Source organism: Syngnathus acus, chromosome 10 (assembly GCF_901709675.1).
Source record: "Syngnathus acus chromosome 10, fSynAcu1.2, whole genome shotgun sequence".
In the NCBI taxonomy this organism is placed as follows: domain Eukaryota; kingdom Metazoa; phylum Chordata; class Actinopteri; order Syngnathiformes; family Syngnathidae; genus Syngnathus; species Syngnathus acus.
The window spans coordinates 8,483,821-8,508,892 of NC_051095.1; the positions used below are offsets into that span (position 1 = coordinate 8,483,821).

The 25,072-nt window shown below is 42.0% G+C and overlaps 3 protein-coding genes and 1 long non-coding RNA gene across 6 annotated transcripts; 1 reads left to right on the forward strand and 3 right to left on the reverse strand.

Moving 5' to 3' along the window:
- Positions 1–312: 312 nt before the first annotated feature.
- zgc:153681 (uncharacterized protein LOC751719 homolog) lies at positions 313–9,552 on the reverse strand. Of its 3 annotated transcripts, XM_037261112.1 has the most exons (23): positions 9,399–9,552; positions 9,140–9,227; positions 8,587–8,637; positions 7,558–7,786; positions 7,236–7,368; positions 7,066–7,149; positions 6,846–6,950; positions 6,418–6,498; positions 5,965–6,034; positions 5,710–5,798; positions 5,504–5,611; positions 5,318–5,427; positions 2,745–2,781; positions 2,370–2,438; positions 2,196–2,251; positions 2,007–2,114; positions 1,768–1,826; positions 1,563–1,678; positions 1,454–1,496; positions 1,261–1,339; positions 811–993; positions 674–734; positions 313–596 (listed from the first exon to the last, which is right to left on the reverse strand). In XM_037261112.1, the coding sequence occupies exons 1-23, from the start codon at positions 9,423–9,425 to the stop codon at positions 558–560; spliced, it is 2,025 nt and encodes a 674-aa protein (XP_037117007.1). In that variant the 5' UTR covers positions 9,426–9,552; the 3' UTR covers positions 313–557. The 3 variants fall into 3 exon arrangements, with proteins under 3 accessions (XP_037117007.1, XP_037117008.1, XP_037117010.1); XM_037261113.1 differs by lacking the exons at positions 9,140–9,227; positions 9,399–9,552 and adding an exon at positions 8,761–8,964; XM_037261115.1 differs by lacking the exons at positions 8,587–8,637; positions 9,140–9,227; positions 9,399–9,552 and adding an exon at positions 8,706–8,963.
- A 64-nt stretch (positions 9,553–9,616) lies between these two features.
- On the reverse strand, positions 9,617–13,282 carry LOC119128599 (seipin-like). Its single transcript, XM_037261128.1, has 9 exons — positions 13,100–13,282; positions 12,273–12,522; positions 12,044–12,122; positions 11,346–11,489; positions 11,209–11,244; positions 10,719–10,853; positions 10,517–10,614; positions 10,145–10,265; positions 9,617–10,064 (listed from the first exon to the last, which is right to left on the reverse strand). The coding sequence occupies exons 2-9, from the start codon at positions 12,515–12,517 to the stop codon at positions 10,005–10,007; spliced, it is 918 nt and encodes a 305-aa protein (XP_037117023.1). The 5' UTR covers positions 12,518–12,522; positions 13,100–13,282; the 3' UTR covers positions 9,617–10,004.
- A 227-nt stretch (positions 13,283–13,509) lies between these two features.
- LOC119128606 lies at positions 13,510–15,412 on the reverse strand. The gene is made up of 3 exons (XR_005099052.1): positions 15,122–15,412; positions 14,526–14,685; positions 13,510–13,976 (listed from the first exon to the last, which is right to left on the reverse strand). It is a non-coding gene; the product is annotated as an uncharacterized LOC119128606 (long non-coding RNA).
- gpc2 (glypican 2) lies at positions 15,394–24,682 on the forward strand. The gene is made up of 11 exons (XM_037261118.1): positions 15,394–15,822; positions 17,641–17,799; positions 18,518–18,652; positions 19,952–20,127; positions 20,206–20,286; positions 20,524–20,689; positions 20,958–21,088; positions 22,510–22,656; positions 23,290–23,426; positions 23,602–23,774; positions 23,958–24,682. The coding sequence occupies exons 1-11, from the start codon at positions 15,627–15,629 to the stop codon at positions 24,227–24,229; spliced, it is 1,773 nt and encodes a 590-aa protein (XP_037117013.1). The 5' UTR covers positions 15,394–15,626; the 3' UTR covers positions 24,230–24,682.
- The last annotated feature ends 390 nt before the right edge of the window (positions 24,683–25,072 follow it).

A 25,072-nucleotide genomic window follows, 5' to 3' on the forward strand; every position in this document is an offset into this window, starting at 1 on the left:
CATTAATATCTCTTTCTATCATGTATGAATCTGAATGTCATGGAAGCAGTCATAGGGCCGTAGATCACAAATAGACCTGTCCTTCCTGTGCTGTAACACTGACCCACAAACCGAGCTGCACCAACCTGTTATCCTCGATCTAGATTAACAGGCATGTCCTAATGATGGGTGATATATAAAACAAACAAGCCTGACTACAGACATCAAGAACAATGACATTTTCAGACTGGAAAAGAGCAAAACATTACATTGGAGAAGTACATACCTCAAGAATTGCATTAGCTATATCAAATATAAAACATGAGGGACATATCAAAAACTGGCAAAATGTTTTTATTACAATTAAAAAAAAAATTCTATACAGAATCCATAGAACAAAAATTCTCAAAAGTCCTATTAGTTGGGGACAACTTTGGCTGCTAAAACAAAACCACACCTACAGAACTTGTACTGTTACTCAACCATTTTCTGTGACAATACTTATCCAACAAAATAAGACATTATCAAACAAAACAATGCATCTATTTTTATTCTTACAAGAGGTATGAATCAATAGCTTATTTGATGAATGCAACATCAGGGATTTTTCCTTCCGCCTGGAAAGACATAAAAGTATCTTAGTGTCATCAAACAGGAAATGGTACCAAATGCAGATAGTTAAAAAATAAGTTACCTGTAACTGTGTGAAGATTTGCGCTGCTTTATTAAAGTCCCATTCATTGTCTTGTAAACACCTGCAACAAAAAATGCTTGTTCAGACGCTTGAATACAGCACCAAAGAAACCCTTGCAGATTTAGGATAAGACTGACTTTTGGGACCATTCCAGGTTCATGCCTGATGTCTGCGAGAAGGCCGTGAGCATCTCCTGCTGATGTGCAGTGAGAGTGGGCACCGGGCTGGAAGATGGCGTTGGAGCAGGTGCCACAAAAGCCTTTCGAATCTCTTCTGTTGTGGCCATTCGGATGAAGAGCTGATCGTTGACTATGCACAGGCTGTAAGACGCATTTGGCTTCATTGTCACTATTCATTCAACTACGGTTGTATTTCAAATCACCTTTATCCATTGAAATTACTGGAAATGCCATGAATGCAGACAAGGTTTAGAAGTTATTTGTTAGACTTTTAATGTTGGTTTGCCTTGTTAGGTGTATTCAGTTAAGCAGAAGATTTTTTTTTTTTTAATTAAGGCAAAGCTACGTGGTTGATTTAACTTCTGTTGATTTTATTTTGAAAATTAAGGAGAACAGAGGATTAATTACCCAGAATTTCCTGCAGGGACTGTGACAAAAACTCGAGAGAAGGCCATTGTAGAGTCTCTGGATTTTCCATTGACAGCAACTAATACAAACAAACAAAAAAATCATATATTTATTAAAATGCAGACATTACATCAGTAGTCCGTCCGTCCATCAAAATAAGACAGTTGAGAAGATAAACAAATATGACAGTCACCCTCTTTGAAGACTCCGCTGATGGTGAATGACAGGAGTGTGTTCTGTTGATAAACAGACAGCTGTTAAAACAAATATATAAAAAGGGTACGCCTTGACAGGGTACTCACCGTGTAGGTATTTACATCAATGGTGAAAGAAGCGATGTCATGCTGAGTTTTGGGTAGCTCATTAATGAAAGCCACCACATTGAGACGCGTGTGCTTCAGCAGTCTGAAGCGGATCGCTGTAAGAGATACAGTTACACTGAATGAGAACATGGCACGGCATTACTCGCCAAAATGACAATGCTATCGCTAAAGTCTCATTACTTACTCGAGTCTCTGATCCGTTTCAGGTTTCGAGTGTCTTTGTGGTACTCTCCCAGACTTGACCTAAAAACAAATAAAATTGTGGGTTTGCAGGGAAAACTGTAAACAACACGACAACGTATCAGAACTAATTGTAACCGAACTGCCGATGGTCAATGGCAGACAAAGCGGCTGGAACACTTAATTGCTTTATGCAAGAAGGACAACAAATGAAAAAAATTATTTTTGATTAACCCATTTTACCTGGAAGGGTTTTGGTTGGAAAAAGGTGTTGTGATGGACAACGATGCACCGTCATGGTAAGCATCCAGGAGAGGCTGTCTGTTCCCAGAGTCATATATACTGTAGTACCTGACAAAATTGCATGATAGACAAGTTAGAGCATTGTTGCGCACTGGTCTCGATATTTTTAGATTTTTGCGACAAACTCACTGTTGCAAGAATCGAAGGATGAGGCCCTTGATTTCATCTGAGCCGAAATAGCTTCCCTGGATTACCAAATGCAGTGGTCAGACTTTCAATCGTCAAATGATTCAGCGTATTATCTTTTCCTTGGGCAATTTAAACCAAATGCCCAACTATTTTGCGCTCAACAAAAGTAGTAACCTTGCAAGGGGGGATGGTGGTGGGTGTTTCCACGTCAAATCCGATGGGCGGAGGAAGGTCATTACCATCCTAGAAAAAGCACACAAAAATCTGATGAGCATTCAATTTATATTTTACAGATGTGATACGACTCCCATTTTTCCCCAATCTGCAGTGCTAGCTTGAGACATAATTAAAAAGGTTTAATTTGTTCTGTGACCACTCTATTAACTCAAAAACACTTGTATCTTAAATCACATTTCCCATTGATTTAAACAGCAATGTCATTAATTCACTCACATCTCAAGGCACCAACGAATATCCCCAGCACAAATAACAAATTAGGTCAACGCTGTTAGTAGAGATTACAATAAAAAAAAAAAAAAATAGACTCACGAGTTTAAGTAGGCGGGGGAATCTCTGCCGCACAGCACTGGCATGGGAACAAGAAACCCAAAGAGCATTAGATCATTACAATAAAGGGAACAATAACAATACATTGTGTTTGCTGCAGGTGGCAAGCAGCCTCCTGTTAGTCTATTTGACATCACCGTGTGCCTCCAACATTTCAAGTGTAAGCTGCTACACTGTCTCTTCTGCAGAAATACTGCTGGTAACAAAAGAATTTAAAAGGCGGAAATCTACGGTTTGGATCTTGGCTCAGGCTTTTGTGTGTAGATTTTGCATATTTACTCCACGCGTGTGCAGGCTTTTTCCCATGTACGTTGGTATCCTCCCACATTCCTCCAAACTTGCTTGGTAGGTTAATTGAAATGGATGAGCTAAATTATCCATCAGAACAAAAGCGAATGCAAGTAGTTATCCATGTAGACTACTATAGACCGTCATGTCAGGCAGGAGAGGTTCTGTCTCACCTGAGATCCATGATACTTAACAGGATTGGAGGTAATAAAAATAAAATAAATAAAGTACTATTAATGGAAAACTGACCACATTAAACACGTCACATTTGTCTTCTTACCCAGGAGTTATGAATGGAAGACTTATAAAAAGCTGTCATTCAATGCTGTTGAAAAGCAAACCTTAAGGTTCTCCCTACAACATATTAAGATTGCAAGGTGCTTTGCGAATGAATGTTGAGTGTTCGACTTCAGGTGAGAAGTCATGTTTTCTGCTCTTAAGGTATTTAGGGCAAATCAAGATTCCTGTCATGATACAGAGTCAGAGAAGCAGAGAGATGATGTGGAATCTTTCTGAACCCGCACTTCTTGACTTGTTTTTGTCTTTGTACTTTTATAATAATTTTTCTTCCATACACGTCTAAATAGCCCATTTTATGTCATCATCTTGTGCGGAGACGCTGAAAATTCCCACAATATAACCCAGCAAACAATTGTTTCCTTTAACACCATGCAGCGACACTGTTCCCATCTCCATGTGCACTTACCCGCAGGCGTACTCACCCTCTCCCCCAATACGGACATGGGGAAGCAACAACCACACTTTTCTAGAAGCATATACACAGACACACACACGCATACAGACTCAAGCCACAAAGCCAAAACTGCAGTGGAAATCTGCACACGTCTTCCTTCTGTAGTAGTAAAACAAAATCTTTTTGTGAAATTTTATGGTAGCTGACGATAAAGAAATAAAAAAGAGAGACAAACTAATGTGCAAAGTGTGAAGAAAGCAGAAGTCAGGAGAGGAGGCTTGTCGCTCTGCGAGTATCCGCAAGAGAAAAGTTGAAAAGATGACAATTTCAGTGTAAGCTGGGCCCAGCTGCCCCCCACTGCTCATCCGTTAGCAACTGCTAAGGCAAATAAGTACTATACTCGGCAATCTTAAAATAGAAAAAATCCATCATTGACTTTGAAATGTCTAATGACAAAGCCATTGAGATCAGACTAGAGATATCCTGCCATGCAGGATTGGACTTTTTTTTTTTGCTCTGGTCACAGTCACCAGCAGCATGGAAGAGGGAGTGTTTTTCTTCTTGTGGCCAGGTAAAACATCAGTTGAGAATGTCTCCACCAGAGGCTTTTTCAAGCAAATTCATCCATTTCGGTGGGCCAGCTGGTTGGCGCATCACCGCTCATTGACAAACGTGCGTCCCCCTCCGCCCATCGGCTTCTCCTGTCCAGTCCCGCTCCTCCACTGGTGGCGTGAGTCCGCGCACGCAAGGACTGAGGCTGGGTAATCGTGACTGTGCCTGCCTTAGGTTGTCCCAAAGTTTCGGAGGTGGGATCTTACCCGTCATTGGCTATCCAGCCTTCCATACCCGCCTGATACGGGAAGCCGAGTGGGCAAGGGTGTTAGCAGTGGAAGGGGGCGTCACTGGCTGTGTGCACTTTTGTTACTTCATCCATACGCAAGTTAGGCCATTCTTTATGCCACACTCTTGTATACACAACCACAATACAGTCGTTGGAGCGCTGCTCAGGATCCTTGCCATTTTGTCACAGCACTCCATAGGATTACCGGACCCTCTGTCTATTCTAGGACTACTAACCTATGGTATATTGGTGTTTTGCTGCTGTTTATGGGATGGATGCCTGCAGGGGATTTCAGCAGCGGGAGCGCTGGGCACAGCAGCACTGAGAATTATAGAACAGAGCTTGCCAAAGTATTTCCCCACAGGCATAGTTGGAAAAGAAAAGACAGCTTGATACGACATCAAGGACGGCAAGCAAAATATCTGCAGTTGAAGTAGAAAACGTTAAACGCCATCCTATATCGGGGGGAAAAAATATAACTGAAGTGATTAAACAGTAAATCTGGAACCAAATGAGATCCTGCAAAGAAATGAGATGGAAACACACAAACAGGAAATTAACGGAATCACTTGGCTCTGCTCAATATATCATCCATATCCTTCCCTGCTGAGGTACCAAACATTGTCTAATTAAGACAAAGGCTTCTTTTGTTTTTGCACACGCACATAGATATTATTACTCGTGTGTTCCCTGCACAACAACAGATCTTAACCGCCAGAATGGTCAACTAACCTGATGTATGAAGCCTGGTCCTTGAAGAGATCACACAACGGGTTCCTGACCAGCCACAGCTCAACCAGCTTCAGGCCTTTGACTTTGTCCAGATCTCGGTCTAACTTCAGCTAAACAATGACAGTATAATGGTTGGTGTGAAAACATACAACTGTGTTGATGAAAGGTTATTATTTCCACACTCACCTCATTGTGGGAAAGGTTGAGGCTCTTCAAATTAGGCACTTTTGTAGTCAACTCACTAAGGTCATCCAGCTTATGGAGACGGTTGTTGCTCAGGTTCAAGCTGGTCAGCTAGCAATAGACAAACAGATTGGTATAAAAATCAGAAAAGCGCATGTGTTGCGGGGGGGATTATATAGTATATTTATTATAAGCATCTTTCACCACACCTCTGGAATATTCTCTTCAATAATCTTGATGACTGCTTCCATATTTGTCTTCCTATTCAAGATGACTTCAACATTCTGGGACACCAGGTCTGTCACAGGAAAATGTGATCCCACGGTTCAGACATGATGACAATAAATTCTTAGCTACTTCTGTCCGCAACAGTTTGTTTAGTGCAAAAACAAAAATTCACAGTACACAATTACACTGTTGAATATACCAATGGTGCAGCTAAAGTATTGAGAATGTGTACTAACCAGGGTCTGTCCTGATGTTGTTCAAGTCCAGAGCTTGTTGTGAGCCATCAAAACGTTTTGCCATACATTGCTGTTTTAGAATACAATAAAGATTACAAATGAATTATTTTAAAAAATGACTTCTTAGCACAGATGCTCAGAGACTAGTAGCAAACTATGGTGGGCGTCCCAACACACTGAACTAAATGCTACAATACAATAACATAAATACCACTTTATCAGCCTAACCTTTCAGATAGATGGAATAAGAGCAATACAATGTCAAAGGTCAGATGCCACAGAACTGGGCAGCAACAACCGAGGCTTTATAAACACTGTTATTTTCCAGAGGATATAGGTATGGTTGAAGTCGATCCATAGTACTGAGACATGTTTTTAGGTGGATCAAAGAGGAGTTATATTCAATTCCTCATTCAAAGTCGTAACAGGATTTCTAAATTATTTTTAACTTACCCTCAAATGTTCGATATCTTCTGGTTTGAGGTCAGACAGGAGGAAGTTGGGTGGATTGCTACGATTGACGTGCACTTCCACCTTAAGAGAAGAAACGTCACATTCGTAAACAAGAGGCCCAATTAACATTTGTTAAATGCACATTATTTGTGGTACAACGGTTTACAGCCATAAGCAGGCAGTCTCGCGTGTTACTCAAAAGCAGTGCTGGCGGCCCAGTCAATGACTTGACGTCGTATCCGCTCCCAACACGGCGTCATGCATTAAAATAAACCAGCTGGATTATTTTGGCTAAAACAAAACTAGACTCAAAAATGGAAGCGCCAGATAATTTTCAAACTTTACAACAGTGCCCCCCTTTACACATTGAGACCTCAAAGTGGGAGCTCCGGAGGGAGACTTTAAAGGAATTAAGTTAACTTACACACCTTGTAGCCGTCTGTGTCGGTGATTTTGTGAGAGCATTTATGCAGAGCGTTGGCTGCGGCGGCATCGTCCAAATAGAAATGGGCTCTGTTATGGTCAACGTGGTACTGGAATAGCAAAGTGTAATGCAGTGAAAAACAACTTCAAAATAAAATAACTTTCTGCATTACATCAGTGACTCGTTGTTAAAAAAATGTTCAACATAAAGATGCTGCGCCTCACCTGAACAGGTGTGTAAGTTACAGAGCAGATGTTCTGAAGCGCTGTCAATAACCATTTCTTTTCATATTTTTTCCCATGAGGAATCTAGGAAAAACACCATTGTAAGAGATATGAAGATCAATAGAACAAAGGAATTGTGCAGATGATGTAGTAACGAATGTGATACACACGGTCACTTTGAACCAGGTGGCACGGTTTCGCCCTCCACCGCCTCTGTCTCCTCTAAAGCCTCCTCTGCCACCTCCCCCTTTGCCTTGTCGCCTGTCTCGGCCGTCTTTTCGAAAGGGCCTTCCGTAAGGCGTGCTAGATACAATAATTAAATAAATACAAAGGACAAAACCTATTAGTTTGAACAAGGGTGCATTTTACAATCCAAAGTGTTGTCTTTCCGCTGACAAAAAAATATTTGATGTAAATTTGATAGTTTATAATAGCTATATGGATTGCCTTTTAAACTATGCAGCAAATAAGTTAAAACTATACAATACTCACAATCTGTTCTGACTGCTATTGTCTTGACTGCTTTCATTCATTGTCACATCTCCATCAGGGTCTTCAAGTCTGGAGCGTGGTCCTGGACCACCAAAGCCTCCTCCATTGCCGCCGCCACCACCATGGCCGCCACGTTGGCGGTCTCTACGGAAGCGTTCGTAAGCACGACCTTTATTGGAACTTCTGCCTTTACGGTTGCGATTGCTCGGTCCAGTGCGGTCGTCATGCTCTGAAAGATAAATACATAATATAAGGTGTACTGATTCAGCTTTATATTTTTAATCAAAACCATACATATCATTTAAGGGGAAAATACAGCAAATTGAGAAATTAGCTTAGCCTATTTCAAAATGTTTTAAGAAGCAAACATTGAAAACAAAGCTGAAAAAAAAAGGAAAAAAAAAAAAAGGTCCCCAGTCATAATGGGTGTCTACTTAATACTCGTTGCTAAACAAATAGCAAATTATTTTTTAATGTAATAAAGTTAGGATATTGTAACAAATTTTCATTATTTTGAACAACAGTTGAACCTGCCACTTGCCTGGACATCTGAATTTAATACTACTTGTGCGGTATTTTTTCATTATGAATAATTGACAGGAGACAAGTCCAGATTGTACTTTGCCTCTTGTTCAAAGCTGGGACCGGTTTCAGTGGGCCTGTGGCTCTGGTGAATAAGGAATTTAAAAATGGATAGAAGGATCAATATATAACAGGCCATTACACACTAAATACGAAGCAACCTTTGATAAAAATGAGCTTGACACTTGAATAAATATATTGTTCAAAGATTTGACAAAGTAGCAATTTTGGAACAGATTTTAATGAGAAACAGGAAGTAGACGCACACGATTAGCTTTAGGCCACGTAAAATAATGGGGCAGGCCTCGAGCTTGACACCCAGGTTTACAGGACGGAACGAGTACTCCCCTATAAAGATCACTCTTTCAAACCGTGATTACATAATATGGTCCATATTATGGTCCAAAGCAAGTGGAGAAAAGAGGGGCCGAGTAGGAAAAAGTTTACCTCCTGAAGTCATGTAACCAGTGCATCTAACCTCCCTTGACACCATAGAGCCTGAATAAACAATGCACCAGAAAGGAAAGAGGAAAAAGATTAACGGTGTACTGAAACACATTACTTACCAAAGTAATGGGAGCCTTCCGCCATCTTCTTGAGAGGGCGTTCGTAAATAATTACCCAAAACAGCCGAGGTGCCCCACTGTGTTTATAAGGATGACTGGTAATGCGAGTAGATTAAGTTATCTTCAAATAAAACAAGGGCACTATAACAAAGAAGAAAGGGCACAGCTGGCCGTTGCCACGCTAACGCCTTATTGTAGCCTAGTTAGCTTCGACGACCGTGGTGGACATTAAAATGGCGGATGTGTACACTTTCAGCTTCCGGGTTACGTTATGACACACCACGTTTGAGCATGCGCCTTAGACAACAACGCGCAAAGGTTCACTCTCAGTACAAAATAACTAATATTAAATTAATGATAAATATCATCTAAAAAATCGCATCCAAGCATATATATCCAAATGAATGAACGTTCAATGGTCGAAATCAACTTACTGTGGTGTAGCGCTCGTGTGACCTGCAGGTTGGGCACACGTTTCCACTGCGTGTCCATGTACGGCACAAATGTACCTGTCTGGTTTACCTACATTGTCAATTAATAAAAATAAAGAGCAAAATGACCGTTTCTAAAAGAGCACTCTTAGATGGGCAAACACTTTCTCTTGACAAGGCGCGGCTTCGTTTCGCTAATTTAGCTTTAGCTATCCTTCCGCACCTGTCCCATTCTGTTAGCTGTACATAATTGTGCACTCACCGTGAACCTTTTCAACGTTGTCCACATATTAGTGTATGTATATCTTCTGGTGTTTGTGACGCGACGAAACGACAGAACAACGACAGAGTCGTTTAACCACTGCTCACGTTCATAACACTCGCGTCGTCCCACTTTTCAGTTCGTTTCGGCGATCTTCCAAATGGCGCCAACTTGTGACGTCACCGTTATGAGTTACACCCAAATAATACTTGCGTAACCAGTTTTAGTTGCATTTATTTTTTAAATATAATGCATTCACACATACGTACAACCACATGTTGTAAAAACGTATTTAGTAAAATCTTGCATTAAGCGGTCTTGTGGATAAGATGTATTTCTTCAGCTCCAGAAATTCCCAATTTAACATAAACTTTCTTCATAGAAAGCAAAACAGACTGGTGCAAGTAACTGAGACACCTCTACTGTTAATTTCGCACAACAGAATTTCTTTGTTCAGGCCAAGTAAAATCCAGTAATAAAGTGGAAACGATTATAGAATGTGACAGGGTGACAGAGAAGAAAGACATGACTGCATTCAATTGATGCGTACTAGATGTCTTTTCATGCTGAGGACAGACCAGCGCTCTCCTTACAGCTAAAATCGTGTCAAGTAGGTGTATTGTTGTTGTCACCATTTCCCAACCTGACTGCTGCATTCATTTGGGCCTGCCAAAAACAAAAGCAAATGAAAATCAACACATCAACTTTGAATGAATGAATCAGCATGCATGAGGAATGTCGCTCACCTGCTCTGGTCTGTCTAACAGCAGCCTCATGTAGCCGAAGACCAAGAAAACACTAAGAAAGATGAAATTACTGAACACCCCCACACCAGCTGACAGGACTGGGAAGTTGAACAGCAAGTACCTGAACAATGAACACATCTTAGTAGTACAACTTATTTACCTTAACAGCTACATTTAGTATCTTATTGATGGAAATGACACAAATCATTTTAAAGTACATGTCATGTAAATGTACTTGTAAAGTACAGTACAATAATCAATATAGATGGATGATCGGCACATTTTGAGGTTGTGGGTTGAAATCTGTTTGCATCGGGTTGTCCTACCAACACACATTTTCACAACGTATGGCAAAATAAATTGCCCTCTTACCTTACACCGGTGAAATAAGCGTGGATGTAGAGCTGGGATGAATAAATCTGCACCTTGCTGGATAGAATCTCGATGACGGCTGTGGCCGAGGGGGAGTACTATTCATTAAAAAGAAAAGAGAGAATGCGTTTTGTTAACAATGTAAACTAGATCTTAAAATTTGATGACATAGAACACACTGCGCACACACAGTTGCACTTACTGGGTCGTCTGTGTATTCCGAGAAGAGTTCCACCGCTAATACTTGCTTCTGCTCAACAACTCCACCCAGGAACACCGGGAAGAACAGCAGTGTTGACATGGTCCTCAGAAGGTTAGACTGGTACCGCAGCATACTCTGATACAAGAGTGTCACAACACCGTTGTTACATTTCACTCCAGAAAAGTCCCAATGGACATTTTGGACTTGGCTGTGAGGGGAAACCTGCCCTGTGTTACACACATAAACATGACTGCTTTTGCACTTCAACTAAAGAACTGTCTGGTTGCTTTGGCGCCATCTTGTGGCCTCTCGTGTAGAAGTGGATTGAGGACATTCCTGTTGTGGTGTGATTTGGTGGCTTTCATAGCCCCACTTGCAGATTTTTTCCAATAATGCAACACAATCATTAGAAGACAAACAAACAACTATCATATTTGAGTCCCATTACTGACATGGCTCTGTTCGAGCAAGTTATTGATGCTATACTTACAAAGCGAGAGCTGGTGGCAGACGGGAGTTGCCTTGCCTGAGAAACACACGGAAACGCGGCAGTGAATCCAGAAAGGTCAGCACAAACATGCTGATTAACAGTCCGGAGCTTCATGGAGAACTTCGTGGGCCACTTACGGAACGAGCGGACGTCGCCACTTGCCCTCCGTCACGAGAGAAGCAGGTTGTCCTGATCATGAACATCCCGAGCTCCTGGTTGGTCTCGGAATCAGGCATGTCCAGTTGGAGAGTCATTTGATAGGCCTGGCCGAATGTCAACACCTGAACATAGCGAATAATCTTTAAAATAGCCGATGTGTTTTTGTTTTTATAAATGGCAGCTTCACACTCCAATTTGTATTTTATGTTTAATATAGAATAGAGGTGCATTTCAATAAATTTGAATATCATAGAAAATTTCATTAATTTTAGCCTTTCTGTTCTCATGAAAATACCTTTCAGCAGGCCAGTTTCTAATTATTGCTATATCACAATATTATATAATAATATATATTCTTATATATATAGTATATAATTTTTTTTAAGATCATGTTTACTCTATTGGTTTTCATTAACTAAAATATAGTCAAGATATAGGTTTTGAAAAAAAAATACTACATCTTTCACTCTATGTCCTAAATGTTTATGATATACAGTACAGGCGTCAACTGATTTAAACTAAATTAAGCCTTAAAACAAGTTAGAATTTTAATTTTAATTCTATGGTCTGATTTCTCATGAAAATAGGGAGTTTAATCTCTACAAATAAAACATTTAAACCAAACAACATGCACATATATCAAGTATATGTGCTCACACACAGTAATTGCACATACAGGCATGTTGTTTTTCATCAGGGAGACGTTGGCCACAGGATACAAGCACCTAAAAGACTTTGGAGAGTCACAGTCTGTCCTGCAAAAGCAAAAAATAAATAAAAAACTGGACCATAGTTTTATGGAGAAATGAGATTTGAAAGGTGTGGACAAAGGGTGTCGTTGATACTGACTTATCAATGCGGCCAAATGTGCCATTTCCTGATGCCCTTGAACAGCACACACTCACCTGTAGTAGTAGTGCACCGGTACGGAATAAGCCACCAAAGGCATGTAGGAGTAGTAGAAGCTCCCATACAAAAAGGCGGAGAGCCAGAGAAGCAGCACCAGCACGGAGAGCAAGACGACGCTCTGCACAACCCTCTGACGGACACGGAACATCGCCCTGACAGCGGCATCGTTCAATCTCGTCAGCGAAGCACCAAAAAGGACGAATGTTTCCTCTCCAGACTGCATGTGATTTGCTCGATCCATTAAATCTAAAAAAGAAGAAAGAAAAAAAAGCACTCAGCTTCATCAGAATGGGGATAAAACAGTTTGCTGTGCTGATAAAGATGCAATGACTTCTGAGGACCAAACAAACATTCATTCATTGGCCTGAGAAGTGTGAAATCAGCGAGTCTAATTTTAGGTCACAAGCAGAGCACTTTAACATCAGATGATTGCAGATGGATCAAAAGTTGGAATGTTTTATTTGGAGGTAAAAGTCAGCAAACAGGCATTCACTGACTTTTATTTTATGCGTTTTAATTTTCAAGCAAGCTTATGTTGTTAAGAAATGCCCGACTAAACAAATGAAGGAATACAAATCAAACAGCAACACTTAGAACATTTCCCTTGTGTATTGCTAACTAGAGCAAAGCAGACATACTTTCCGTTTTAAATCACTGTGCAGATTGGCACAAGTGGTAGGGGTTCGGTCTCACAACTGTGAGGCCGCTGGTTAGATCCCTCAAGCAAGACTGCGTATCTGCAGTTGCTGTTTATTCTGTGTGACTTGATGGTATAAAAGGTGTGGCACCAACACAGCCCAATATGTGAAGTAATGTCGCTTACCTTTGTATTCGGATCCTCCATGAACAGTGAGGTGAATCAAGTCTTGGTCTACTGTTAGGATGAATCAATGTGAACAGCTTTCCAATTCTGAGCTCCTACAATTCAAAGAAAAAGGTTTAGTCCAGCCCACAGAGGTACGCCTGCCAACTAGAACACAGTTCTACTAAGAGGGCAAGTCACAAACACACAGTTATTATTTTTATCTGGCACATCTGATTTACACATTAGAATGTATGCAGTATGTGGACTCACACAACCGAAGCGGCAATCACTAAATATGACAGTGTCCAAAATTCATGATGTACAATACGACACATTAATTCAAGAAATCAGCTCTCTTACATACTTAAAATTTTTTGATCAGTCACAGAGAGAGGGAGCTACTTCACCACTCAACAAACTTTTACTGAGTATAGAAGCACAAGCGTGGGGACAGGGGGCAGTGGGCCCCCTTGAAATATATTTAAAATAACGACAATAGATTTACACAATTATAATACACATTTCTGCAATTATACATAAATGTTTTGATTATCAACACTTCCAAAATCGCTGCTTTCTACAACCTTCTAGCATATTGAGTTAGTTTCAACTAAGTAGTAACTAAAGACATTTTACACAATCATGTTCAGGCGCTTACATCTGACTCTTAACTCATAAACTCAAGCAGGGATTTGTTGTGCTTCAGTGAGACATTTATAGCCAAAAAGATATAAAGTTTCATTTTAATTCACAGTGCCTTCTGCATCCAAGCGAACACAAAGCAATAATTCTATTTGATAAAGCTTGCCTTTACTTGCAGGACCCTCTGAGGGGAGTGTGGAGATGTTGCGCCGACAGCCTACAGGCATTGTGGGATATCTTCTGTGATTTTTGACTGAGAGAAAGAAAGAGAAGACAGCACTGGGAGGGAGCAGATACTACAAAAGAGATGTGAGAAAGCAGTGCATTGAAAAGTAGAAAAGGAGCGCTGAAAACAGCTGAATGGAGCGCCTTGTGAAACCAGTTCTTTTTACAAGGCTTACTCCTAGGTGAAAACAATGGCCGCAATTAGCGTTGGAGAGCTAATCAAAAAAGGGGCATAGTCGTTATGTCATAGAGCTGAAGCATCTCACACTGGTCAAGATAGATTTGCTGTCAATGACAATGTGACCTAGTGCAAAGCCCTCCTTCCTTCCTCTTTGCATATCTGAGGTGATTCCGGAGGCTCACATCCATCAGCCTCTGACAACATGATAATCCCTCTCATTAGAAACCACCTCCTTCAGTAGCCGCTTCCATTCATGTCTTCATCACGATTTTACCCTCCCATTACATTGCCTATATAACCTTTCACTGACAGTTTGCTCACTGCCAGGTTGTTCTTTGCAGAGCTGATAGCTTTGTAGATATCGTTTGCACTGATGCCCCAGTCACCCTTACTCACTATCTTGAGAGAGGCTTGGGTGCATTGCCGAGGGGTCCCTTGGGGGCTGGGAGGTACGGGGGGGTGCTCCTGCTGAGAAGCGTCTGGTGGGGAGGGGATGGTGCCACAAGCCAGGCTGGATGTCGCTCTGTGCGGCTTTAAGCCTCGGCCTCTTGGGTGGCTTGGCATCAAAGAGAGACATAAGGCCAACTCAGTAGGATGGCTCAAGTGAATTGATACCATCAGTTGAATTAGGGGTAGATGTGCAGGGCAGGACGAGGCTAGTCATTCAACCTTTACAACTGCACGTTGCAACTTTGACCAATTGTACAGAAAACTAAAGGATATTCACTCACTGTTGCAAAAAAAATCCTCTGTGATACTTTTTAATGGAACCTTAAATTAATTTAGTTCTCAATCTGGAAAGTACCACATCCATCCATTTTAATGCCACTTGAGCTCGTTTGGGTGTCTACTGGGGCCTCACAACTAACTCAGTGAGACGAAGACTATAAGTAAACAGCAACGAGGCTGATTGGCAAGAAAAAGAGGCATTTTTAGCTCTACAATAGTTCTGTTTAACATAAGGACCCTGAATTCTCAAATGTGCGCCCCACCTTGGAAGAGGAGGCTCCCCGCCCATCTACTCCCTCCGTGGCGGTCCCACGGTGGGGGCTCCCCGGCAAGGTCCATTGTTCTTCGTCTGCTTCCAGTTTAACTAAGGGTCAAGTTGTCAAGCGTGAAAAGCATAATTTCCGGTCTTTGCTGTCAAAATAATTTCATTGCCACGCGGGTTACCGACAACCACGACGCAAATCCACCTTTACTTTTTTTTATTTTTACACTCAAATATTGGTTTTCCGGTTTAAATGAGTTTTTGCTTTACAATGGTGATGCTGAGGGTTGCATCTACCTCTTTTCTCCTCATTGATGTCCACCAAGTTTACTGCTTACAGTTGATGGAGACAAATTGTATAGAATTACAACCTGGGCTTATCCATTGCATGACCTTGGGAAAACTAACTTTTTTAGACGACTTACCATCTTAGAACACTTTTACAGTATCTAGTTTAATTCCGATCATTCGTTATAACTCTAGTTTTCAAATCAATCTCCCTACGGATGCCTTTTGTGGCGAGGATGGGGACCTGGCTGGCTATACGAAAGTACCCGCTCCTGGGTTTGCTTTGCGCGGTAGCCGTCCTGTCGGGGTCCCGGAGCTCCTTGGTTGCTGCGGGGAGGAGCTGCGCCGACACCCGGCAGGTGTACGCGGAGAAAGGATACAGCACCGGGACCGCACCGGTGACTCAAATCTCTGGTAAGACTCTTCGTGCCGAATGCTTATTTGTAAGAATTAAACACAACTATGTACATTTTCGTCTAACAACCAAAATCCGGGATAATTATTGCAACCTAAACCTATCTGTAAAACAAAGTGTATTCTCCAATGAGCACAACGTGGCAAAATCATCCTCTTTTCCTCCCTGGTTAAAAACAATGTGGGCTGGTTTTGCACCTAATTACCCCCCCTGTGCTGTTTAAATAGGTTGATTAGGCGGGATGAGCAAATTACCAAAACCAGAACAACAAAGAACCTCGCCCCTAATTAGTCTTCGCCTGTAGTGGTAAATCCTTGCATGTACCCCATGGGCACTGGCAACAATCCTATCTTCTCAATGGGACCATGTGTCAAGTTTCTGAGAGAAAATTGGGAAACGAGTTGGAATTTCCGGGCGGCACAAATAAGACAAAGTGTACTTGTCTGGCGGTGTGAAAGTATAGCGAGACTGCCCACTTATGGGAGACTGAACCTTGCATGTGAATTTAACAAAAATTGATGTAATTGTGGGTCGCCAGCACGTACCACTTCCTTAAGGCCTGTGAGAGCAAATAAAAAATGAGTAACTGTTATGAAAAGCTGAAATAAACAGCCATATAATAATTAATGGATCCCATTAGACTTTACAATAACCCGAAAGGTTCCCACCCCTGCTTTACACATTTGGGCTTTGTTGAACAGACTGATGCCTGTATTGATTGATTTGAGATATATTTGTGTGTGAGCCGTTGGGGTGAGTGCGTGTGTTCTTTGCCTGAGCCTCGGCTGGCGGTCCCGTGGGCCATGGGGGAGCAGATGGCCTGGAGAGTGAGCGACGGCGAGAGGCTGCCTAGAAATGGAAATGCAGGGATGAGAGCGGACTACAAGTGAGAGTGGAACAAAAGAGACAGAGTGGTACACCAGTGAGGAGGTGGAAGCCATTTGTGTACTATTTGTGTCAGGTGTAGCATTGATCGAAACAAAAGAACTGAAGCTCTTTTCCTCCCTCGCTTGTCATTTGCATATCATTACCTCGGACATATCAAAGACCCAAAGTGAGCTGACAAGAGAGACAGATTGGCGCTGAATAATTCATGGGGTCAAAGTACAATTTCATATCACAATCTTTCGTTATCTTTAATAACACTCGGCTGTGGTAACAAGAGACTGACGAGTGCATTGGAGCGTTTGACTGCAAGCAGACCTTGTTTGAACAGGAATGAATAAAGATGCTAACCCATCATTTCCAATATTGGAGCGTTTTAGTCATCTAAGTATCTCTACATATTTTCCCTTCTATTGGTAGGTGACCTTGAGTTTGCTGGGCTTAGCTCCAGCTCACCCTTCTTTTGAAAATTTGAAATGATTATATGAGCATTTGTGATTGAAATGTTTTACTCTTCCTCTGAGGATGTACTACTTAATTCTTGGTGGCATGGGCAAATACTGTAGGATTCCACACCTCTGATCCAACATCATTTGCCAACCATTATATATAGAACCGAGACATATATTTGACATTAGAAAAAATTCTCTCCACACACCACAAAATAAAAAAGTCAGAAAAGGCGGATATGTAGGTTTTTCATAACTTTGGGCAACCAGTGGAAGTTTTACCTGTCACTATACGCAACTGGAAGAAATGGAGGAACAAAGATATATTAGAAAAATTAAATGTGATGAAAGGAAATGGAATGATTTGGGACCAATTAAGTAAAATTGGACAATGTCCAGTGGCACACCCACAAATGTGCCATAGCGCCCCGGTTGGGAATCACTAAGCCTAAAACGATGGACTGTTTCTACTTATGTGCACAGGTGAGCACTTGAGACTCTGTCCTCAGGACTACACCTGCTGCTCAAGTCATATGGAGGAAACGCTGGCCCTTCAGAGCGAGCGGGACTTCCTAAAATCCGTGGAGAACCATAGCCAGTTTCTGTTGACCACCTTCACCCAGAGACAGCGGCGGTTTGACGGTGAAAGAAATGACTCTTATGTTTGTGGCCATGACTGCCATCTTGGTTATGTTTTCTGTGGTATAAAAAGTAAAGTTTGAGCAGGTTTATCAACGTTTAGGCTGTTGTGTCAAATCCAGGTCCAGAATCTGATCAACTGGTAGCAAAATTAGTTACCTCCCTAGAGTTTGTTTAGAAGCCGAACTGTGGTAGGGTTTTTACTTTCCTGGATTTGACACCTCTGCCTTTTTTGGCGGTTTTATAAACAGTTGTGTGAGGAAAACTCATTCTAAACAAAACCCACACCCCTGGTTAATTGATTAGGATACTTTTTTATTCAACAATTGGGTCCCTTGTCCAAAACATCCTGTTAGAATGAAGGCTGAAGCTTTTTTGGGGGGTAAAGGGGCCTCGAGGGCTTTAGCGGCTCTTTAACAGAACCGAGCTGTAGTAAAAATTTCCGCCTGTCCGAGTCTAGCCAGACGCACCACCGAGCTCATTTGATGTTTTCACCGCCTACCTGCTATCACCTCTTTTCTCCCCTCCTCGTTCTTTGATATTACGTAAGTGATGAATCAGGAGTGGGAGACTGCACATATGAGCCTTAAAGGCTATTTTTATAGACCCCATGCTCTCTTCTTCGTATTTGCTAATATGGCTCAATGTGATGTAAGCGTGAGCTGGCGAGGTCTTGGCCACAGGTTTCAGGGGTATCACACTTGCGTCTTTCTCCTCACAGAGTTCTTCAGGGAGCTGATAGACCTGTCTGAGAAATCCATGAACCAGATGTTCACCAAGACCTACGGACGCCTCTTCACGCAGAACTCGCACGTCTTCCAGGAGTTGTTTGTGGAGCTGCGCAGATATTATTCAGGTCAGCACACGCACACTTGGTGTGTATCAACGCGAATTGGGACACACTTCTGTATATGTATATTTAGATGCAAGGTGGTACCAGATGGCCAAGTCGCACTATCACTATGTACGCGAATATTATCCTGGAATTGCTGGTGTACAGCATCATGATTATCTTTCTGCCAGTCTGTCAATCCATCTGTCTTCTTTCCATCCATTTAACCGCCTTTCTGTGTGTCAGCCAACCTACCTATGTATTTTATACCTACATTTTAATACAGTGGTACTTTGACTCAACAAGCGGCCTTTGATCATCTATTTTCTTCAAGTGAGTTACCAGCTAGCTTCATACACGAGGCTACTTGATTGAAATGGAAACTTGTAGCAATTAAGCTACTGTAATGCCATCACATGTGGGTAAGGAAAGCCAGTCGTCAATGCCATTTCAATCAGTCAAACACGCAACATATAGTAACAGCACAAGGAGCCGCTGGAGGGCCACAACTCAGTTGCGAGGAGTTGAATTGACTATTATTTATTCATCGCTCATTTTATTTTATTTATTATTTATTATTTATTATTTATGGTTTGTGCCTTCTTGTTTTTGTTTTGTGTCGCCTACTTGTATGTCTCGTCACCGTGGGATGGAGGAAACGGAATTTCGGTTTCTTTGTGTGTCTTGACATATGAAGGGATTGACAATAAAGCTGACTTTGACTTTGACTAGTCGACTATTTGACAAGTCAGCTAAATTTGCATCCACGTTAAGGCTGTGCTTGATTATAAAAACTTGAATGGTAAGGAGAAGGACCTTGCGTGGGATCGGGCTGGAAGGTCAAACTCCCACTTCTTATATCTGTGACCGCTCTGGCCAACTTTGCATCATCCAACCATGTAGGTCTGCTTGTAATCCCTTAAAACTTTGGACTCCATCAAATCCTTGAACCATGTCAAGGACTATACGTCTGTCGCACACTGATTATAAATGGAACGAGAGGCTCTTCCATTTGCAGCAAATCAAGTCGGTTGGGTTCACGCCCACAACGGCGCTGACCGCCTGCTTTAAACCGCGCCAAGCCATGTGTGTCTGCAAAAACAACAAAACAAAGTCTCACGTCGATGTGCCAAAAGATGAATCTCTACTCACTTGCTTTAGACATCTCATCTTTCAATCTGCCAATCGACTTACTGGTCTAAATGATCGAGGAATGATTTAAACTTTAGTCAAGGTACCATGGGCCATACTGTATTGTACATAGACCTCAAACACAATTTACATGAGACTTCTTTAGTTCCTCCATTTTCCCTTTGCTCACAGGAGCCAGCATGAGTCTGACAGAGGTTTTATCGGACTTCTGGTCCAGATTGGTTGAGCGGGTCTTCACTCTGGTCAACCCTCAGTATCAGTTCAGCGATGACTACCTGGAATGTGTCAGTAAGCATGCCGAACAGCTTCAGCCGTTTGGAGACGTTCCTCGCAAACTGCGCGTACAGGTGGGCTGTCCCGTTTCAAAAAATAAAATCAAAAGTCAATACTTCTTTTTTTCTTAAACAATTCTTTCCTCAATCCAGGTATCAAGAGCTTTCATTGCCGCGAGGGCGCTATCACAGGGCTTGGCTATTGGTCGGGATATCGTCACTAAAGCCACAAAGGTAAAAATAATGATATAACAAAAATGAATGAAGTATTTATACTCATTCAATAGTGGAACCTTGAAGTTTTAACAGTTTGTTTCCTTGGCGACTCCAGTTTGAACTTACCAAAAAAGCATTGGCCTCGTGGTTAGCCAGTCTGGTTCATAGCTGAGAGTTTCTGGGTCCAAATCTATTCAATGCTAGAATTAGTCATAGTGTGTGTAATCACAGTGGCTTTCCTTACATGCCTTCTAGATGACTCCAGATTCACAGTGCGTGCGCGGCCTGATGCGTCAGTGGTACTGTCCACTCTGTCGAGGTATCCCCTCCCTGCGTCCGTGCCGCGCCTTCTGCCTGAACGTGATGAAAGGCTGCCTCGCCAATCAGGCCGACCTGGACACCGAGTGGGACTATTTTATTGGTGGGTGATGATAAGCGAGGGAGAAGAGATGAAATTATGCATTTAGACTCAAATACCCTCTTAGGCGCATTAATTATCCTTTTGTTTTGGGATAATAGTTCATTTTATTTCCAAAGTTATGATTAGCAAAGTGAATAATCAACAATCGGGTAGAATACATTTATGTAATGGTTCCATGCTGCTCATTTTATTATTATTATTTTTTACTACATTCTATTTTTACATTCACTCACCTTCGGGTGTAAACTTAGTACGTACCTGCCATCAGATGCCCTCTACCAAGTGGCGGAGAAACTGGAGGGGCCGTTCAACATGGAGCTAGCTGCGGAATCCATCTCCGTCAAAGTGTCCGAAGCCATCATGTACATGCAAGAAAACAGCGTCAGCATCTCCACCAAGGCAAGGTTGACTCCTTATAAGCCATTACTATATCCTGTATTTATATTCTCCCCGGGGAAAATTGCTGCTCTTTATTTTGATGTTTTAATTCAGATGAATGAATGAATGAACCATTTCAAGCATGGTACACAAGTCTTGAGCACTTCTGTTTTCTGAGGTAAAGGATTCGAATCTCATGTATGTCAGGTTAATTGAAGAAAAGTGTCCACAGGGATTCATTTGTAATTCATAGATCTTATTCCAATCCGCTTAACTTCACACCTTATCAGTATTAACAGTGTTGCTTTGGCGCCATCCTTTGGCATTTTGGTGTCAAGGACATGTTGGAGTGAGTGGAGAGGTTTCATTGAGACACAAGTAGTGCTTTGTTGCCATCTTATCAACTCTGTAGGCAATTGCTAAACAGTTTTAGCCTGAATTCTTTTAGGCTTAGCCGCTGGTCGCCTGGTCTACTAGTTTTCAATAGCAAAAATTATTCTCTCCTGTCCTTCCTGAGTCAACAACACAGCATTCCCACGCAGAGCAGTGGTGTGGCACCACGTGACTAACGCGTGGAGAGCCTTCTGGGAGCATATCCACCTGAGGCACCCACGTCTCCATTCAATATGTGGCAGCGCTTCAAGGAACTGCGAGTTCTTTGCTGCACAGCTTGGCTTTTTTTTTTCTCCTTTGTGGCAGCGAGAAAGAGTGAGAGCGGTGTAATGTCGGCCAAGGATTTATTATATTGCTGGTTCAAACCTTGACTCCCCCGGTCTTGAGATTGTATTGGAGGCTCTGCGCAAGATGCCACATGAATAAAGCGCATCAAGTCAAAGAACACGATTTTGCAAGACTAGGAGTCATTGAACAAGAAAACCTTTGAACATTTCAAGGCATTGCGTTGACATGACGATAATGATCTAATGTCACAAAAAGGGCAAGGGGCCTAATAGGAAAGTAGTAATTGGTGTCAAGGACGTTTGTTGATGTGATATATTTCAAGTGAGATAGTTATAAGGCATTTATTTTGCGATTAGTTTAAGCTATGTTACCGGAATTTATGAACATTTAGTAGATGTGCAACAAAGCACTACTTTTGTCAAAATGAAGCTCCATAAGTCAGTGCAACATACTGTAGTTTCTTGGACCTAATTGCCACAAGATGATACTAAAATAATAATTTTATTGCTTTGGTTCAAGCAAAACACAAACAAACCAAAAAAAAAAAAAGTGAATAGTGTTAGATACGTTCAGGAAGTGAACGGTCAAATTTAAAAATTATGCAGGAGTTCAATATACTTTATTTGCCTTTTGAGCCTTTTGTCCTTTGAAATATATATTTTTTTATGGTCTGACTTGATGCATTGACGTTTCGCATGGAATACCAAGACAAATTCCTAACGTTATCCTGTCACTGATGTAATTCAATGTTCTTTGTGTAGGTGTTCCAAGGTTGTGGAAACCCCAGACCTGCTCCAGCACGCTCCAAGCGCTCACCCAAAGAGTCGGGGGGCTATAGGAGGCCTTTCCGCACCTACGGCCCTGAGGAAAAACCTACCACAGCTGCAGGCACCAACCTGGACCGACTGGTAAGAACGATGAAGCCTTAGCTACTAGTACGTCCGTTTTGAGAATCATGCCTTGAATAGTAATTAAAGGCAGTGCGTCAAGCAGATCTAACATTTAAAAGTCAGATTGACTTAACATTCAACACCTTCTTTTAAACTAGGGTTAGGATTACAAATTCAGGTTTAAAACTAGGGTCAGGATTTTAAACTAGGGTTAGGGTTTCAAACTAGGCTTAGGGTTTCAAACTAGGATTTAAAACTTGGGTTAGGGTTTCAAACTAGAGTTTCAAACTAGCATTAGAGTTTCAAACTAGGGTTTAAAACTAGGGTTAGGGTTTCAAACTAGGGTATCAAACTAGGGTTAGGGTTTTAAGATAGGGTTTAATTACATTTCAATTGACTTCTGTTGAAGTGGGTTGTGGCTTAATGACTGAGAAAATGTAGGTCCCACACATAGTAAATATCTGCCGCCATATGTTGGTAATATTGCATCCTGTGTTCTTACTTCGAATGCACAAAACGGTGATTCATGTGTGGAAGTGACGCCATGTACCTCTGCCTGCATATGCACCCCCCTGGCCCCCACATAGCCAGCTAGACACAAGAACACTTTCAAGATAGACAAGTGATGACTCACCAGCTGCCTCCATACAGGTTCCGGAGCTGAAAGAGCGCCTGCGACCCATGGGGAGCTTCTGGGTGTCCCTCCCACACACCATCTGCAACGATGAAAAGATGGCCGCCGACGTCACTAATGAGGACCGCTGCTGGAACGGACAGACCAGGGGGAGGTTAGCCACATGTTTCTGGGAGACTTTACCACGATTCAATGAAACCAATTTTTGGCCATAATTTAGAAAAGGGTTGTTTGGTGTACAAAGTTCTCATCATCAAGAGAACACCAAACATAACAGTGAAGGATGGAGGTTGTAGCATGATGCTTTCTGTGTGTATCAACACATTCAGATATCTGCCGGAGGTGATGGGCGACGGGCTTGCGAATCAGATCAACAACCCCGAAGTGGAGGTGGACATCGGGCGACCTGACATCAAGACAAGACAGCTGATCATGGAGCTGAGGGTGGCCACCAACAAACTGAGACATGCACAAAGTGGACAGGACACAGACTTTGTGGACAGTCAGTAACACTTGATTTTTTTTTTTTGATTGTCATATCTAAAAATAAATATGTATTTTGCGATTGTAGGCAGTACCTGCTTTTTTTCTGGATAAATAAACACATCCTTTGAGGAAATACAGTTTTGTTCATTAACACTTAGCTGACAGTGTAAATATGATCATTGGTGTGTGTTGCTTGCAGGTGAGGAGGGCAGCGGTTCGGGAGGAGGCGATGTCAGCGAGCGCTACAACGATGACTGGCCTGGGTACGGACCACACTCGCCTCCTTACAGCAAGCCCCCGCGTAACCCCGCCTCCATCCCCGCCAAGCCTCCTCGGGTCCGCGAGAGAAACGGGCCCAAGGGCAACCGGAACCACGGCAGAGTCCTTTCTGCAGCAAGTCAGCTCACTTCCTCCCCAATTCCTTTGTTGTTGCTATCTTGTGTGCTCATAATGGCTCCATGGTGGAGATAGCTGCTCTTTGCCATTGTGTGTGTCGTGATGGCCGGTCGCCCAATTTTTTCATTTGGTGACATCAGCACAACAATTACTTGCACAAACTGGCTCATCATGATTCTTTTTAAAAGAAACTGCACACCTCTCTCTGTTTTTACGTGACTGTAAATCAATATGTGCCAATTGGTAAAATGGCCACAATAGTAATATTTGTGTACTACATTTTGACATAAAATGCTTGAGTTCATGCAGTTTATTTTTTGTTAAAAATTTGAATATTGTCAGAAAGGCTTATTTATTTGAGTTGTTCAAAAACTCAAAAAGTGATAACCTGTTTATTACAAAACAAACAATGGCTTTTCTCACAATGTACAGAAATGCCTCTTGTTGCTTAAAATGACAATAAGTTAATGAAAAGTATTGATGCTTTTTAAGTTATTTGTTTGTTTCTATTAAAGGCAAGGGTCAAGTGGTTTTAGCCACCCATTATCTGTACCTCTTTTCACACGGGGGTCGCGGGCGTGTTGGAGCCCATCCCAGCCGTCATCGGGCAGTAGGCGGGGAACACCCTGAACTGGTTGGCAGCCAATCGCAGGGCACACAGAGACAAACAACAATCCGCACCCACACTCACACCTACGAGAAATTTAGAGTGCTCAATTGGCCTACCAAGGATGTTCTCGCTGTCTCTTCGGTCTGTGAAGGCCACCAGCGATGTCGAGTATCTGAATAGAATCACACAGTGAAGCAAACGCCTGATTATAAACACAATGTGTCCTCTATTTACAAAGTACTGTCCAAAATCCCCTCCAAGAGGATGGCAATGCAATTTGTTGAAAAAGCTGCATTTTGAAGGGGACA

Bases quoted from the DNA above. Each gene is read 5' to 3' on its own strand.
- zgc:153681 (XM_037261112.1), bottom strand. From the start codon at position 9,425: ATGTGGACAACGTTGAAAAGGTTCACG. The intron at 7,150-7,235 runs GTGTGTATCACA...TGTTTTTCCTAG, and splicing joins CCACCTGGTTCAAAGTGACC to ATTCCTCATGGGAAAAAATA. The intron at 1,340-1,453 runs GTGACTGTCATA...TGTTTGTATTAG, and splicing joins CAGCGGAGTCTTCAAAGAGG to TTGCTGTCAATGGAAAATCC.
- gpc2 (XM_037261118.1), top strand. From the start codon at position 15,627: ATGCCTTTTGTGGCGAGGATGGGGACCTGGCTGGCTATACGAAAGTAC. The intron at 18,653-19,951 runs GTCAGCACACGC...CTTTGCTCACAG, and splicing joins GCTGCGCAGATATTATTCAG to GAGCCAGCATGAGTCTGACA. The intron at 23,775-23,957 runs GTCAGTAACACT...TGTTGCTTGCAG, and splicing joins GGACACAGACTTTGTGGACA to GTGAGGAGGGCAGCGGTTCG.
- LOC119128599 (XM_037261128.1), bottom strand. From the start codon at position 12,517: ATGGATCGAGCAAATCACATGCAGTCTGGAGAGGAAACATTCGTCCTT. The intron at 10,854-11,208 runs GTAAGTATAGCA...CTCTTGTATCAG, and splicing joins CTGCCACCAGCTCTCGCTTT to AGTATGCTGCGGTACCAGTC. The intron at 10,615-10,718 runs GTAAGTGCAACT...TTTAATGAATAG, and splicing joins CGGAATACACAGACGACCCA to TACTCCCCCTCGGCCACAGC.